General features: G+C 43.1%; 1 protein-coding gene across 1 annotated transcript in view; it reads right to left on the bottom strand.

Annotated features, from left to right (window-relative positions):
• Window positions 1-16,331, bottom strand: part of LOC109914935 (mediator of RNA polymerase II transcription subunit 12-like protein) — a 159,403-nt gene that overhangs the window by 17,339 nt on the left and 125,733 nt on the right. The window contains exons 9-10 of the mRNA XM_048604504.1: window positions 3,753-3,902; window positions 1,507-1,606 (exon numbers count right to left, since the gene is read on the bottom strand). Coding sequence (XP_048460461.1) covers window positions 1,507-1,606; window positions 3,753-3,902 — 250 coding nt within the window. The remainder of the gene's footprint in view (window positions 1-1,506; window positions 1,607-3,752; window positions 3,903-16,331) is intronic.

The raw sequence follows: 16,331 nt of genomic DNA, 5'->3' as shown, positions 1-16,331 counted from the left end.
CTCACTCTCTCCTTGTCACTATGAAGTGCCCTCTAGTGACTGTTATAAATCTATTAGCTTCACAAAGGCTCCCTCAGGCAGATGATTTGCTGAAAACCCAAGGCAGTTAACACAGTACACCTGCCCAAATGGCAGTGTTAGCATACAATCATTTAGAAGCAGAATAGGAAAAATAAATACTGAAATGAAAACAGAAATTGCTGGAAGAGCTCAGCAGGTCTGGCAGCATTTGTGGAGAGAAATCAGGGCTAATGTTTCGGGTCCAGAGACCATTCCTCAGACCCGAAACGTCAACTCTGCTGAGCTTTTCTACCAGTTTCCGTTTACGTTTCCATTTCAGATACACAGCATCCGCAGTTCTTTCGGTTTTTATTTTAGGAAAAATAAATAATCACTGAAGACATTCATTCAAAAATCAATTTGTAATTGCCAGCAGTCAATTGATTTGACAGCAATCAAATGTTTCTGCTAAACAAAAACCGAAAGAGCCCCACACACCAGGCCTTATCACATAGTCTGCCATTACACCCCATCCATTGTTAGCCACTAACAGTCCCCATTAATAGCTAATCACCTTCCTAGCCATATTGTTATCCACTCCTTTGTCTGTTAACCAACATTTTCCTAGCTACCTTCAGTTTCGAGGGAGGGTCACTCGACCTGCTAACTCTGATTTCTCTCCACAGATGCTGCCGGACCTGCTGAGCTTTTCCAGCAATTTCTGCAATTTTGTTTTAACATCAGCTCAACATGAAAATCAAGCCATTTCACACCAAAATGTTGGAGGTGAAACTCTGAATTTAGGTTACAACCATACTTCAGAGTAAAATGTATGGAATAAAAGCAAAAATCCTGAAGAGAGAATTTAAGAGATTTGTAAATCCGGTTACTGATTCAAGCCATATCCAATGGATTCTTTTGGACTCCTGGATTAAATTTGGGCAGAGAATACAGACACCAAATCCTACATCAGCTGGAGAGCTTAGCAGCAGCAACTGCTGGTCAGAGTTCTTTACATGCATGGAATAACAGGATTTTGCAGAGTTGCAAAATTCAACATTTGGCCAGGAAGTGTGAATAGCAACCCCCCCCAACTTGTTCCCCCACCTCCTAAAACCCTCCCCATACCAGGGCTGCCAACTCAACTACAGCCCCTGATGTCACATTGAGAAACACGCAACCAAAGATATGCTCACCCCCCTTCCTTTTGTGGAGTTACAAGAAGGGGTGAGAGGCAGTGTGTTCCACAGATTCACAGACGTCTTGTGATGTAGGCGGCCATTCGGCCCCAACATGCTCTTCAAACGGGCAGTATTACCTAGTGCCAATCCGCCGCCCTCTCCCCATACCCTTCCACGTTATTGTTTTAATCCGGACTGTCACCCAGTGAGGGGAAAATAAAACCTTCCATTTCAAACATCTAGGTGGTGAATGGAATGTGGGGAGAAAAAAAACTAGGCACCATCTCTTCATCTCTCCAGGCTGGTGCTGAGTAAAGCAGGTTACCTGCGGTAGATTCCTGACACTTGTCAAAAGACCATCGTACTTCCACAGCACGTCCTCGCTGCTTGATCTGCTGCTCCACTTCATAAATTTTGGCTCGGACCTAAAAAGTGTTAAAACAAAGTGTTTGAGCAAGGCCATGACATCTGCTGAAAAAAAAAACAAAAAAAAAAAAAAAAAAAAAAATCAGTCCTTGGTATGTTTCTGCAATATATTAAAGATCTTGAACAAACAGAACTTCCGCAATGTGACATGCAACACCTCTCTGTTGCATCTAGTTCTGTCACTCCTATTTGTTATGGAAATTTTTAATGTAGCCATTTAAGGGAGAATGGTGGGAATGTTACTGGACGAATAATGTAGGGGTTAATGCTCGAGTGACAAGGGTTCAAGTCTCTCCATAGCAGCGGATTGAGATTAGTTTTATATTGAATTTAAATTCAGTGATGTTAACCATGACAATCATCAACTGTTGTAAAAACCCATCTGGCTCACTAATGCCCTTTAGGGAAGGAAATCTGCCATCCTTACCTGGTCTGGCCTACGTGTGACATCAGACCTACAGCAATGTGGTTGACTCTTAAACTGCCCCTGAATGGCCTAGCAAAGGCAATTCTTCTACCAATGTTATCAACATCCCAGGAATGATTTAGAAACAGAAACTGCTGGAGAAACTCAGGTCTGGGAGCATCTGTGGTGAGAAAGCACGGTAAACATTTCAGGTACACCGACCCTTCTTCAGAACTCTTCAGAGCATCCTGAAGTAGGGTCATGGGACCCAAAACAGTAACTCCACTTCCTCTTGGGAGATAGAAAGGACTGCAGATGCTAGAAGCTGAAGTCAATAAATGTGGAGCATTTGTGCAAATGTGCAACCATTTCTCACTCTACTCCAAGATGCAGCCCTCCCAGTTCATCCCAGGCTCAGGCACGCTACCCAATCCTGTGACACCTCTCCTAAAACTCAGGACTAGTTCCTCAATGCAGATGACACATTCGCCAACATCCAAATTTGATCTTAATTTGTCTCACACTCAGGTCACAACGTGCAGGTGCTGTGTGTTGGGCAAGGTCAAAAACCATACGATACCAGGTCCAACAGGTCTGTTTGAAAACACAAGATTTTGGAGCATTGCCTGAGGAGGGGGCTATGCTCCAAAAACGCGTGTGTGATCTAATAAACCTGTTGGACTACAACCTGGTGTTGTGTGATTTTTGACTCAGTCACAATGTGAACCAGCTTCCTGACATTTTGTGTGTTTCCTGAACCTTAAAATAAATGTAGCGAATAAAATTAACAAAAATTAAGGCTAAACATTTTTTTTAACATTGCTGAAAAGAGACACATGGTGCTGGCAAAACCTGAAGAAAACATCTGTTGTACAATTCTGCAATTGGACAGCTCTTGATGAACAATCCGGAGTGCACCAATAGCTATACCAACCAACTCATTTGAAAATATTCATTAGCATTCATAACATGGCGCACTTATGTTCACAAGAAACAACATACGGAGTGTCTCCCATTTATGAACATCCAACTAATGAACGCTGGAATTTATGAACATGATCTCATGCATGGCTATGAAACTTAAAGACCCAACACAGGAAAATCCGTTGTACTTACAAATGGCCTCTTCCTATTGTCCTGAACTGTACTACAACTTGTGAACAGACTCCAGAATGGAACTTGTTTGCAACACAGGGACTGCCTATACGTCCAGATTCAGTGACTTTTTTTCTACCAACAGGAATATGTTCGAGCCATATACTTTTCTTTGAAATTACCCAGGAGTGCGAGGAGCTTAAAATTCCCAATTGCTTTCTGTGTAGCAACCACAACCAACCAACCAACGGCACTCTTTTACCTTGTAGTATAAATTGTTACAATTTGGCATTTTTGCATTCGTCCTGATGAGTACAAGACAGAAAGCATCGGCCACATGACCCTTTCTCCAGCAACATTCACATTCTGCACTACCAGGAAATATCTAATACTTAAGCTTGACACAGCTTCCAAATCAAAGAATTCAAGCCTGAAAATATTCAATCGTGGGTCACTTCCCACAGCATTACACACAGGAGGAAAAGCCTTTGTGAGGTCAGGCATAGTGACAGAGTGGCAAACACAAATCTTTTGCAAAAGGCATTCATTGCATTCTATTACTCTGCTGTGGAGAATATATTCAGGACAGTAATGAAATAAGATAACAATTCACTGTATCGTACATCAGTGCATGCTAATTATACCTGCTGATTGAAGGCAGAATTACCCCCTGGCATAGGTAAACAGGATGGAGCCACTTGGAGCAGATCAAGAGGCGAGCCAGGATTGCTGCTTTTGCTATCATTCATGGAATAATTCCACACCAAGGCACTAGGACAACATAAAGTTATTGTCTGCAGGAAGAACAGAAACAGGCATGGAGTTCATTTCTTGTACAAATGTGCAAGCAAAGCTTGAAAGCTAACACGTAAATTAAAACTGCAATGTAGTTATATCCAATGTCCTGAAAAGAGCACAAGAATTAGAATGTCAAATGCTTGCCACATACTGCTAATTCACATAACAACTCTCATAACAGTTAAGCAATATTTTAGATATTCCCTTGCATTGTCATTACCTCCAGGACAATGAGCAAAAGCTGGAAAATAGGATCACGATAGAGAGATAGTTGACAACCAGTGCAGATATGATGGGCTGAATGGCCTCCTTTGTGCTGTGAACGTCTAAGAATTTGACAATCTGTAACATTTCAGCTATGCTTTGCCACCTTGGCATAACAGAAAAGTGACAAATCGGTTTTCCATTATTTGCAGTTTCTGTAAGAGAGCTTCATCATTCGGTGACCATTTGTATCATGCCTCCCTGGGGTAGCACGCTGGAAAACAAGCTCCACCATTCCTAGAGTTGTCACAAAAAGGTAAAGATTGTACCAAAGTACAAAAAAAATTCCACAAATCAAAGCACCGACCAGGTTTTTATATTTAAAAAGAATTAGTATTTCTTACAACCAAATAGATTCTAGTTACAGATAAACAATAATGAACCATCAACATGTAACTGTACTCATTAAAACGCTAATCCCCTTATAAAACACTATTATAAACAGGCAGACACAAAATAACATGGGTGTTACGGGCAGAGGGAAAGACCAGGAAGACAGTTCAATGGTCCCTGTCCGCAGGGTTTGCCGAGTACATCCTTTTGGTTTGTCAGGACTTGCTGCTCCTCAATTTTCCTTCTCCAGGTATTTTTACTTGCTTGCAGGAGGCACAGGGTGACTGGCTCGCACTATAAACTCATTGGCTTCCTGGTTAAAAGCCACAGCGGATGAGGGGCAAGTAACCTGGCTTTCTTCCAGATTAAGGTATTTCTAACCGCAGAGGGAAAGTTTCTTTCTTTCCAGATGTCCGATGGACTCTCTCCAAACGTCCACACATCCATAAGCTGCTCAGCTCCGAGAGCCAATCACAGTGGTCTGGGGAATGGCAACTCATCACCAATCAGCAACTTGTTGCCAGCCAAATCTCCACAAAGTTTTTTTGAGAAGATTTGTAGCTCAGGTTGTGGATGAGGTTGTAGACTTGCTCGCCGAGCTGGTGTGTTTGACTGCAGACATTTAGTCACCCTGCGAGGTAACATCGGCAATGTGCCTCCGGAAAAGTGTTGGTGTTCTGTCCCTTGTTATTTATATGCCTCGGTTTGCTGGGGTGGTTGGCATTACTTCTGGTTCTGTTTTTCAGTGGTTTGTTTATCCGGTCCAGCTCAATGTGTTTGTTGACAGAGTTCTGGTTGGAATGCCAGACCTCCAGAAATTCCCTGGCATGTCTGTTTGGCTTGTGCTATTATGGATGTGTTGTCCCAGTTGAATTTGAGTCCTTCTTTGTCTGTGTGCATTGAGACCAGTGAGAACTGATCATGTCTCTTGGTGGTTAGTTGGTGTTCAATATCCTTATTATCAGTTTTCTTCCAGTTTGGCCTATGTAATGTTTCTCACAATCCTTGCACGGTATTTTGTATATTACATTAGATTTATTGGTTGTGGGAATGGGGTCCTTTATGTTTGACAGTAGCTGTCGTAGGGTGCTTATTAGGGGCTACCCTGATATCTAGGGGTCTGAGTAGTCTTGTGTTCATGTCTGATATGTCTCTGATGTACAGTAGGGTGACTAGTGCGTATGGCCGTATTGTGTCTTCTTGTGGTGGTCTGTCGCGGAGATAACGGCAGATACCCAAAAAGCACAATCTGCTGTTACCTCCATGACAGACCACAACATGAAGATACAACACGGCCAGACACACTAGTCATCGTACTGTACATGTCTACAACCTCAAATCTCCATTTGTATATACGCCTTGGCTCCAGCTCCTTTGTAGACATCCCCCCACAAACAGCAGTATAAACAGCACTTAGTGAGTGTCAAGTAATGAATTTTTTTCAAGAAGTGTAGCAATTCTTTCCACAATCCTTCATTTTTGTAAAACAGTCGTCATTTTCCTATTTCAGTTCACAATCAAAAATGTAGAAAAATAAAAAGATACAGTCTTTACAGGAGGTGCAGCCCACGTACATGCCTGTAAGGCCTCCCTCTAAATGTTATATTGTGTTCCCTCGACCTAACTCCTCAACCACTAGAAATAGTCTTGCTCTCTCTCTCTCACTAAGATGGATAGAGAGTGAGTATCTTGGAAACTTTGATCAGCTCTTTAGCTTCTAAATTGAAGAGACACTTACGTGAGTGAGTGGTCCTTGCATTTTCTATTGCCTTATGATTTCTATTTCTAACAGGCCATTTTGCTCCATGTCTTTTCAAAATCAAAAGCTTGGTAATGGGAGAACACCACTCTGGAGTACTTGGGATTTTAAATTCCAAAATGGGTTATTCAACCTACAGCATCTGCTCCAGACTTAATAATGTTCTGTAGCAAATGCCAAATATTGCAGATGCTGATAATGTGAAATAAAAGCAAAAGATGCTAGAAATTCTTAGCAGGTCTTACAGCTCTTGTCCCGAGAGAGAGAGAGATAGTGTTAATGTTTCTGGACAGTGACTTCTCAATACAATACAATGGGGTGGCACGGTGGCTCAGTGGTTAGCACTGCTGCCTCACAGCACCAGGGACCAGGGTTCGATTCCAGCCTTGGGTGACTGTCTGTGTGGAGTTTGCACATTCTCCTCTTGTCTGCGTGGGTTTCCTCCGGGTGCTCTGGTTTCCTCCCGCAGTCTAAAGATGGGTGGGCTAGGTGGATTGGCCATGCTAAATTGCCTGTAGTATTCAGGGATGTGTAGATGGGGTGCTCCCTGACCTGCTAATCATTTCAGTCATATATTATAATGTATGTTCTGCATTTGCTAATAATTTATGAAGTCTGTAATGCCATTTTCAAAACATTCCCTATCTCAAGGGTCTACTCTAAGAATGTAGGAAATGGGAGTAGGAGGCAACCATTTGGCCCATCAAACTTGCTCCATTTAATGAGATCATGGCTCATTGTCTGCCTCAACAACACTCTCCATAATCCTCAACTTCCCCGAGAAATCAAAAAGTTCACAAAAAAAAAAAAAGAACAACTTTTTTGCCTTAAATACATTCAGCAATGCAGCATCCATGACCAACTGTGGTTGGGAATTCCCAAAGGTTCACAATCTTCCAAGGAAATATGTTTCTCCACATCTAGGTCCTAAATGATTGAACACTTATCCTGGCACAGGGTCTCCATGTTCTGGACTCTCCAACCAAGAGAAGCAGTGTCTTGATATTTTAGCCTATCACACTTTCTTCACTCTGTGTCACTGAGATCGAATCACGTTCATCTACCTGCAGAGACTGCAGGGCTAATTTATCACAGGACTACCCTCAGATCTCACAAATCAATTTAACAAACCTTCACTGTGTCTTCCTCTGATGCCAAGTACTTTCAAAAACACCCAAGCTAGTAATAATGCAGAAGAGAAGATAAACTGGTTAAAATGTCATCCAGGGGAAAACAATCTGAGCTAAATGAAGGTTAAAAAAAAAAATTTATTTGCATCGCCATTTTGTTTCTGGTGACACCTATGCAATAACAGAGGCATATGTGAGACCGCAAAAACCGTGTCACTATCAATGGTCTGTTGAAGAAATTAATTAGTCATTTTTGACCATTCACATTTCCTCTTCACCCCTACCTCAGAGACGGATGTCACTGAAATTAGATTTTAGCAAAGGCATTCAAGAAGCTTGACACCGTCGAAGCCAAAGCAGCGCACTTGATTGGCACCACATCCACAAGCATCCACTCCCTCCACAACAACGTTCAGTACCAGTGTTGTGTACCTTCTACAACATCTTCTGCAGAAATTCACCCAAGATCCTCAGGCAGCACCTTCCAAACCGACGACTACTTCCATCTAGAAGGACAAGGGCAGCAGATACTTGGGAGCACCACCACCTGCAAATTCCCCTCCAATCCACTCACTGAGGTAATGCATCACCATTCCTTTACTGTCACTGGGTCAAAATCCTGGAATTCCCTCCCTACTGGCATTGCGGGTCAGCCCACAGCAGGTGGGCTGCAGTGCTTCAAGAAGGCAGCTCATCACTACCTTCTCAAGGGTGACTTGTCTCAAGGGAGAGACTGGCCTAGTGGTATTATCGCTGGACTATTAATCCAGAGACCTAGATAGTGTTCAGGGGACCCGGGTTCGAATCCTGCCATAGCAGATGATGGAATTTGAATTCAATAAAATATCTGGAATTAAGAATCTAATGATGACCATGAATCCATTGTCAATTGTCAGGAAAAACCCATCTGGTTCACTAATGTCCTTTAGGGAAGGAAACTGCCATCCTTACCTGGTCTGGCCTACACATGACTCCAGACCCACAGCAATGTGGTTGACTCTCAACTGCCCTCTGGACAATAAACGCTACCTGGCCAACGACACCCTCATCCCGTGAATGAATAAAGAAAAGAACACTGGGGATGGGCAAGAAATGCTGGCCAGCCAGCAATGCCCACATCCCATGACTGAATAAAATTTTTTTTTTTAATATATAAATGACCATTAGGGTAACATTGCATTAGGTTTGCCTGCAAGGCATACACTATTGGACATTTGGGAAAGTACTGAAAATTATTATAACCAATGGCATGGGATCTCAGCAAGAGCTGGTTGCCTTGATGACAGCAGGGGGAGGGACAGAGAATACAGAAAGCAACTGTAGCAAATTTGTGGTTTTTTGTCTTCCCGGTAAACCAATTTTTATTGCACCTGATCTAAGCTCAACACTTCAGAGCAGCACTGAGGCAGTGCTGTGCTGTTTGAAAGATCGTATCTTCAACAAGACATTAAAATAAGCCCCCAACAGCCTCAGCTGGTGAACAAAAAGATACTGCATGTGCAATGTAGTTGACTCCAAAACGACCTAGAAGAAAGCTACTCAATACAAGTGCAGCTAGGAGCAAGCACCAAATGTCAGCCATGCCCACAGTCTATACAAGAATTTTTAAAATAATCTATTCAAAACAATAAAAAAAACATGTCCTGCCAGGTGTCCTGGCCAACATTTATCCCTTAACCAAATCACAAACCAATTACCTGATAACCGATCACATTGTTAATTCCAAGTTTCAGTTGCCACATTCCATTCCATTACAACAGTGACTACATCTTCAAAATACTTTGCTTGCTGTAGGGCGTTTTGACTCCTGGAGGTTTATAAAGTCATGAGGGGCATGGATAGAGTGAATAGCCAAGGTCTTTTCCCCAGGGAAAACAAGAGGGCATAGGTTTAAGGGGTGAAGAGAAAGATTTAAAAGGGATCTAAGGGGCAACTATTTCACACAGAGGGTGGTGCATGTATGGAATGAGCTGCCAGAGGAAGCAGTGGAGGCTGGTACAATTACAACATTTAAAAGGCATCTGGATAGGAAGGGTTAAGAGGGATATGGGCCAAATGCTGGCAAATGGGGCTAGATTTATACAGGATATCTGACCAGCACGGACGAGTTGGACTAAAGGGTGAATTTCTGCGCTGTATATCTCTGACTCTAAGACATATCATGGCTTGCAGAATACGGTATTATATGAAAGGCAAGCTCTTCTTTTTCTTAAAAGCAACTATCTGGATAAAGCATAATGGGTAAAACAAGAATGCAAAAGCAAAACACACTGTGGATGCTGAAAATCTCACGATCAAAAAATTGCTGGAAATGCTCAGTAGGCATTGGTAGCAACTGTGGCGAGAAACAGAGTTAGCTTTGCATGTAAAGGTCATTGACTTAAAACCTTAACTCACCTGCTGAGCATTGCTAGCACTTTTTCTACTTATATTTAAATAAAGGTTAGGTAAAGATCCTCTAGCTGAAGATAGAAAAGGGAGGAAAAGTTGAAGGCGGTGATAAAATATTTACTTTTGGGAAAAAGACATTGAAGAATCTTTCTAAACACAAGCCTTTAAATCCATCATCTTCAAATGGTCTCCACAGGAGGTATCAATAAAATTAAATTCAGTGGCATTTGTGGTGGCAGTTTTTAAAAGTAACAGAGTCTCGTTTGCAATCATTAATATCAAAGCTGCCACTCTTAGCATCTCCTTGCCACTCGCATGTTCAATGAGAAGATAAAGTCGCCATCTGGTTCTAACCACTAACTCTAACAAGTACTTGGTACCCATGTCTGTGCAGACAGAAATTCAACAGTAAAACAATTGTAAAAATAAAAGACACTACTGACAATGCAACGAATGGTTAGAGCAGGGAAATGGGAAATGATAAAGCAAAAAAAGCAACTAACTATTTTTTTTTAAATTTGGAAAGTTGCCTCCTAGCAGGTGTTTCAAATCACTGGTACAGACCAGATACTTCCTGCACAACAATGAGAGCAGAGACAGGATCCAGCCACTGACCCAAACAGCGTCGAAACGTTGTCTATTTGGTTTGGTCTAGTTTCAACTTCAAAACACAGACACGCAAGCACAAACAGTTCCGTGACACACGCTCGTAAATCACAAAACCGCTTTCACAGCGGGATGGAAAAGCTACATCTCAAGTGCTGCAATTCCTAAAGCAAAGGCAACCCAGCAGCCCAAGTAAAACCCCAGTAGAATTACAAGTAACCCATTCTATCATTCCAGCAGTGCTAGAGGCACCAGAGGCATTATCTCCCACATTTAAGCACAAAAAACGTCGAGCAAATGTTTCACACCTTCCAGGGCAGCACAAAGCTTTCATAATATATAAAATGCTGGAGAAACTCAGCGAGTCTGGCATCATCCGTGGAGCAAGAAACAATATGAAGGTTTCAAATCCAGTCGGACTCTTCAAAAATTCTGATAAAGCCATACCAGACAAAACCTTAATTCTATGCCTCCCCGTGATTCTGTGGAGAGAGGAAATGTCCCAGTGGTATTATCCCTAAACTATTAGTCTAGAGACCCAGGTAATGTCTGGGGGCCTGGGTTCAAAACCCTCCATGGCAGATGGTGGAATTTGAACTTGATAAATAATCTGGGATTAAGAGTCTAATGATGATTGTCTAATTATTGATTGTCGATAAAACCCATCTAGTTCACTCATGTCATTCAGGAAAGGAAATCTGTCATCCTTACCTGGTCTGGCCTTTATGTGACTCCAAACCCACAAAAATGTGGCTGACCCTCAACTGCTGTCTGGGTGATTAGGGATTGGCAATAAATGCTGGCCTAGCCAGTGACACCCTCATCCCATGAACGAATAAAAAAAAAAAAAAAAAAAAAAACGATGCTGCCAAATCTGCCAAGTTTCTCCAGCACTGTGTTTCATGTATCCAGCATCTGCAGGTTTTATTGAAGTATTCTGAACCTTTCTTTTTTATTAGAAAGGCAGTACAGTTACTCTCCTCTGATCAGAGGCACAGCAACACATTTGCACTCAACAAGGCTCCTACTTTCACTGATGCTGGAGGAAGGTTTAATATTGGCCAAAACACTGGGAAGAACTGCCCAGCACTTCATCGAAATACTGTCAGAAGATCTTTCACGGCCATTCGACAGAGCAAACACAACTGAGGGAGGACATTTGGCCCATTCATTTCATTCTATCATTCAGAATAAAAACGAAGGATGAATTTTTAAACCAGATGGGTTAACAATCAAATCAGTTGTAGTAATGTACACTAACATTGCCAATATCTGCAATTGCCACTGGTTACAATCCCATTCTGTCCTGTTGAGGTGTAGGAGGGTCTTGTTGGAAGTGAATACTTCATTAAGGTTCACGGCAATTCTAACTCTGGATCAGAAATGAAAAGCTATTCCACTCCAGGCCAACGGCACAGCAAGGAAGAAAAGCAAGGAGGTGACATACAAAGTAGTTCTCACACTCATTTCTTCATAGTCCAGGCGCAGGAATTCCAAACCGGCTCCCCTACTATCCAAACCTTCCTCCCCTCCCATCAACACAAACGGTTACCCCTTAAAAACATCAACAACCAGAACCACTCCTTCAAGTACCTGACTGTAGCCTGAAATCGTGGGTACCTTTCACCCCTCCTGCCAGTTAATGCTACCTGCCAGGTTAGGGCAGGGTGATGTTGGTTACCTGAGCCTCGATAGTTTTTACAACCACCAGCTTTATGATGCAGGACAGCAAGATGGCTTGATCTTCACCTCAACAGCCCCTTACTCCCAGAGCCCCTGGGGAAATTAAAAACCGTGCATTTACACTCCCAGCACAATAACCAGCAGAAGGCCATACCAACGTCTAATGGCCCTGCATAAAGTTGGAGTTGCTGTTCTCCTGCTGTGACGAAGACTTGCTCTGAGACAGTGTGTAGGCTGTACTCAAACTGCCTGCATTCATAATAAAAAGTGGGGCAAGTAGGTAAATCTCACGACGTGGGGTGTACTGCATGACATCAGAGCACAGCTAAGGCAGGATAAATAAAACCTAATCAGGTTTGAATGTGGTAAACAAGACACTGAATGCTCCATAACCTGCCATTAGGAAATTATTTCTGCCCACCACTGGCATTGACCTCATCTTGGGAACCATACACAGAAGGATCACAAAAAGAAAGCAATGTGAAACCATTAGTAGAAATGCAATTTTTTGAGACAGGGGTTGATCCTTAGTTGGGGTGGACGGGGGATGGGGGGGGGTACATAATTTCTATTGGATCTGGAAACTAAATGATCTCACTGTATCAATGCACAAGGAAATATACTGGGAAAGTGCCTATAGGGTTGGAATGGAGAAATTTACTTCATTGCGAGAGAGCAAGTGGAGGAAAAAAAAAAGTTACCAGAACAGCTTTATAAAAAGCAGACCACAGACTCCCAATACGCATTTATTCAAAGACTTCTCCAACCATTAAACTTCCCCAGCAGTGGTGCTTCTTAGTGGGCAAACTGTTCCATGCACAATTACAGCAACTGCTGAGGCACTGAGCTGGAATGTACAGAAAGCCAGTGGAATACACACACCACTGATTGATCACTCAGCAGTCACAGCCATGGCCAATCCAATATTAGACAGTGCCGACCATCCCCAAGGATTAACTCGGTTTACCACTCCATACGCTTCTGCCTGACCTGCTGAGCAGTTCCAGGAGTTTCGGCTTTATATTTTCTATCCGAAAGAGGGTATCACCGATGATTACCAACCATCTGCATTTAAAAAGCACTTCAACATTGTAAAAGGACATTTCACACGAGTACAAATCAGACCAAAACAAAAGTGGCACCATGCCAGCTAGACCCGCAAGTGGTCAAAAGCTTGCTCGAAGAAGTAGGTAGAAAGAAACATTTTAAAAAGATGACAAAAGTAGAGGAGGAGCGAAGTTTAGGTAGGAATTCCAGAGCCTCCTGTCCTAAACGGCTTTATGAGTCATTTCAGCTTGAAGGGAGGGATTGATGCAGAAGAGGCCAGAGCTGGAGGAGCACTGAGTCAAGAGGGCTGTAGGGTTCGAAGAGATTACAGAGATGGCGGAGATGTTTTCGTGAGACTTGTTTAACACGAGGGCGAGAATGTGAATATTTCAGTAGCAAACACCGAGAATGCTGGAGAAACTCAGCAGATCTGGCAGCATCCGTGGAGCGAGAAACAGAGTTAACGTTTCGAGTCCGGTTATGACTCTTCTTCAGAACTGAAGATTTCAGTGCTGCTTTGGACATGAATATATCATCAGGCATTGCACATAGAAGCATTCTTAAAAATTAAATCATTCTGGACACAGGTAAATAGATTTCACGTCAGATAATTTTTCACAAAATATAAATTTCCCAGTTTATCTATGCTGCAAAACAAAACTTGCAACTCCAAAGTGATGTTATTTACAAGTGAGGTCATAGAGTCATGGAGTTGCGTACGCCGACCAGATATCCTAAATTGATCTAGTCCCATTTGCCAGCATTTGGCTCATATCCCTCTAAACCCTTCCTATTCATATACCCATCCAGAAGCCTTTTAAATGTTGTAATTGTATCAGCCTCCACCACTTCCTCTGGCAGCTCATTCCATACACGCACCATCCTCTGCATGAAAAAGTTGTCCCTTAGGTCCCTTTTAAATCTTTCCCCTCACCTTAAACCTATGCCCTCTAGCTTTGGACTGCCCACCCCTTGGGGAAAAGACTTTGGCTATTCACCCTATCCATGCCTCTCATGATTTTATGAACCTCTATAAGGTCACCCCTCAGCCTCCGACACTGCAGACTTGTGTTCAAATGATCTGCATCCTCCACACCATCAATATGTGGCACAACTCAACAATTTTGCTCCATTATCTTTGAGAATTGGGTAGGACAAATGTGGCACTTCACCTTTGAATGGGGCAAATAGCACTTCATGTGAGAGATATCCCCTCACACACACTCGGTGATCAGCAGAATACAGCCCCAAGATCAAAAAGAAACAATGATTATCTGCACTGTTTCAGCAATGTCACTTCCAGAATTTTAATCGTACAGAAAACAGAGCTAGGAAATACTTGTCATACAAATCCTCACTGCCCTGCTGGTGTTCACTGTTCAAATTCAGTCATGAAGAACAAACAACTGGGTAAGGAACTAGCAGTCAGCTGTGGAAGTGGACACTGAGATGCACCAACAATTTGCACTGACATATATACACAGCGAAAAAAGAAGAAAATTAGCAGTGAAAGGTTAAAGCAAAGTAGCCAGCGGGAATATTCAAATCATTCTGAAAACTGACTTTTTTTCCCCCAATTCAGGAAAAGTACAGTGGTTTTGAAGAGGGGATCGAGAGAATTGCAATCTCTGGCTGACATTGGGTGCTTTCCCTGCTCCAAAAAAAAATGTCACCAGCTTTGATCATCTTTACTTCCTTTCCAGTGCTGAAGCACTCCATATATTCTAATTGACCCCTTTTCATCTTACTTGGGAGGTGGGGGGAGGTGGGTGGAAGATATAGAAAGACACGGAGAGAGGGAGAGCAAGAGCAAGCACGCGAGACAGAGAAAAAAAGGAGAGAGTGAGGAAGAAGAGACAGAGACAGACAGAGAGGGAGGAAAAGACAGAAAGACAGAGAAAAAAAGAGGGGGAAGAGGGAGGGAGAAGAGAGGAAGGAGATTTATTCCCTCTAGTTGAAACAAGCAATAATCTGACATTTGAACAAACTGTCACTGACACCATGTAATCTTCCTTCCCTCTTGCATCTAAGCTCCACTGTAATTCATACACAGTTTAGCACCTTCAGCTGTAGTTGCCAATATGTCAATCATGATTCAACAGCAACAATCATGCTTCAGAGAGAGGTGTCATGGGTATGAGATTCCGTCGAGAGATTTAAGCATTTACACGTCAGCTCAGGGATTGCTGCAATGTTGAAGGTGAATGTAGAAGATCCTTTGCACAAGTTACAGCAATAGCCAATGCCCTCAGTATCCTGGCCATGTTTTATCCCTCAATCTACATAAATCTTAAAAAGGAGCCTTGTCTAGTCGCCCACTGAATCATTCTCTGCAAACACTAGTTAACACTGCCACACATTATAACTGGGGGGTTGGTTAATCTCCCCAAACTGAAAACTGCATAAGCCATGATGTGCTCTGGAACATCCTTGAAATTACAAAAGGCAATATATAAATGCAAGACAACAAGGTGCAAGGCTGGATGAACACAGCAGGCCAAGCAGCATCATAGGAGCAGAGAGGCTGACGTTTCGGGCCTAGACCCTTCATCAGAAAAGGGGGAGGGGAAGGGGGTTTTGAAATAAATAGGGAGAGAGTGGGAGGCGGATAGAAGAGGGATGGAGGAGAGGATAGGTGGAGAAGAAACAAACAGGTCGAAGAGGCGGGGATGGGGCCAGGAAAGGTGAGTGTAGGTAGGGAGTTAGGAAGGGGATAGGTCAGTCCAGGGAGGACGGACAGGTCAAGGGGGCGGGATGAGGTTGGTCGGTAGGAGATGGAGGTGCGGCTTGGGGTGGGAGGAGGGGATAGGTGGGAGGAAGAACAGGTTAGGGAGGCAGGGACGAGCTGGACTGGTTTTGGGATGCGGTAGGGGGAGGGGAGATTTTGAAACTTGTGAAATCCACATTGATACCATTGGGCTGCAGGGTTCCCAAGCGGAATATGAGTTGCTGTTCCTGCAACCTTCGGGTGGCATCGTTGTGGCACTGCAGGAGGCCCAGGATGGACATGTCGTCTGAGGAATGGGAGGGGGAGTTGAAATGGTTCGCGACTGGGAGGTGCAGTTGTTTATTGCGAACCGAGCGTAGGTGTTCTGCAAAGCGGTCCCCGAGCCTCCGCTTGGTTTCCCCGATGTAGAGGAAGCCACACCGGGTACAGCGGATGCAGTATACCACATTGGCAGATGTGCAGGTGAACATCTGCTTGATGTGGA

This window comes from Rhincodon typus, chromosome 13 (assembly GCF_021869965.1).
Source record: "Rhincodon typus isolate 14 chromosome 13, sRhiTyp1.1, whole genome shotgun sequence".
Taxonomy (NCBI): Eukaryota; Metazoa; Chordata; class Chondrichthyes; order Orectolobiformes; family Rhincodontidae; genus Rhincodon; species Rhincodon typus.
Note: the sequence above shows the minus strand (reverse complement) of the source record. Positions and strands in the feature narration are given on the sequence as shown.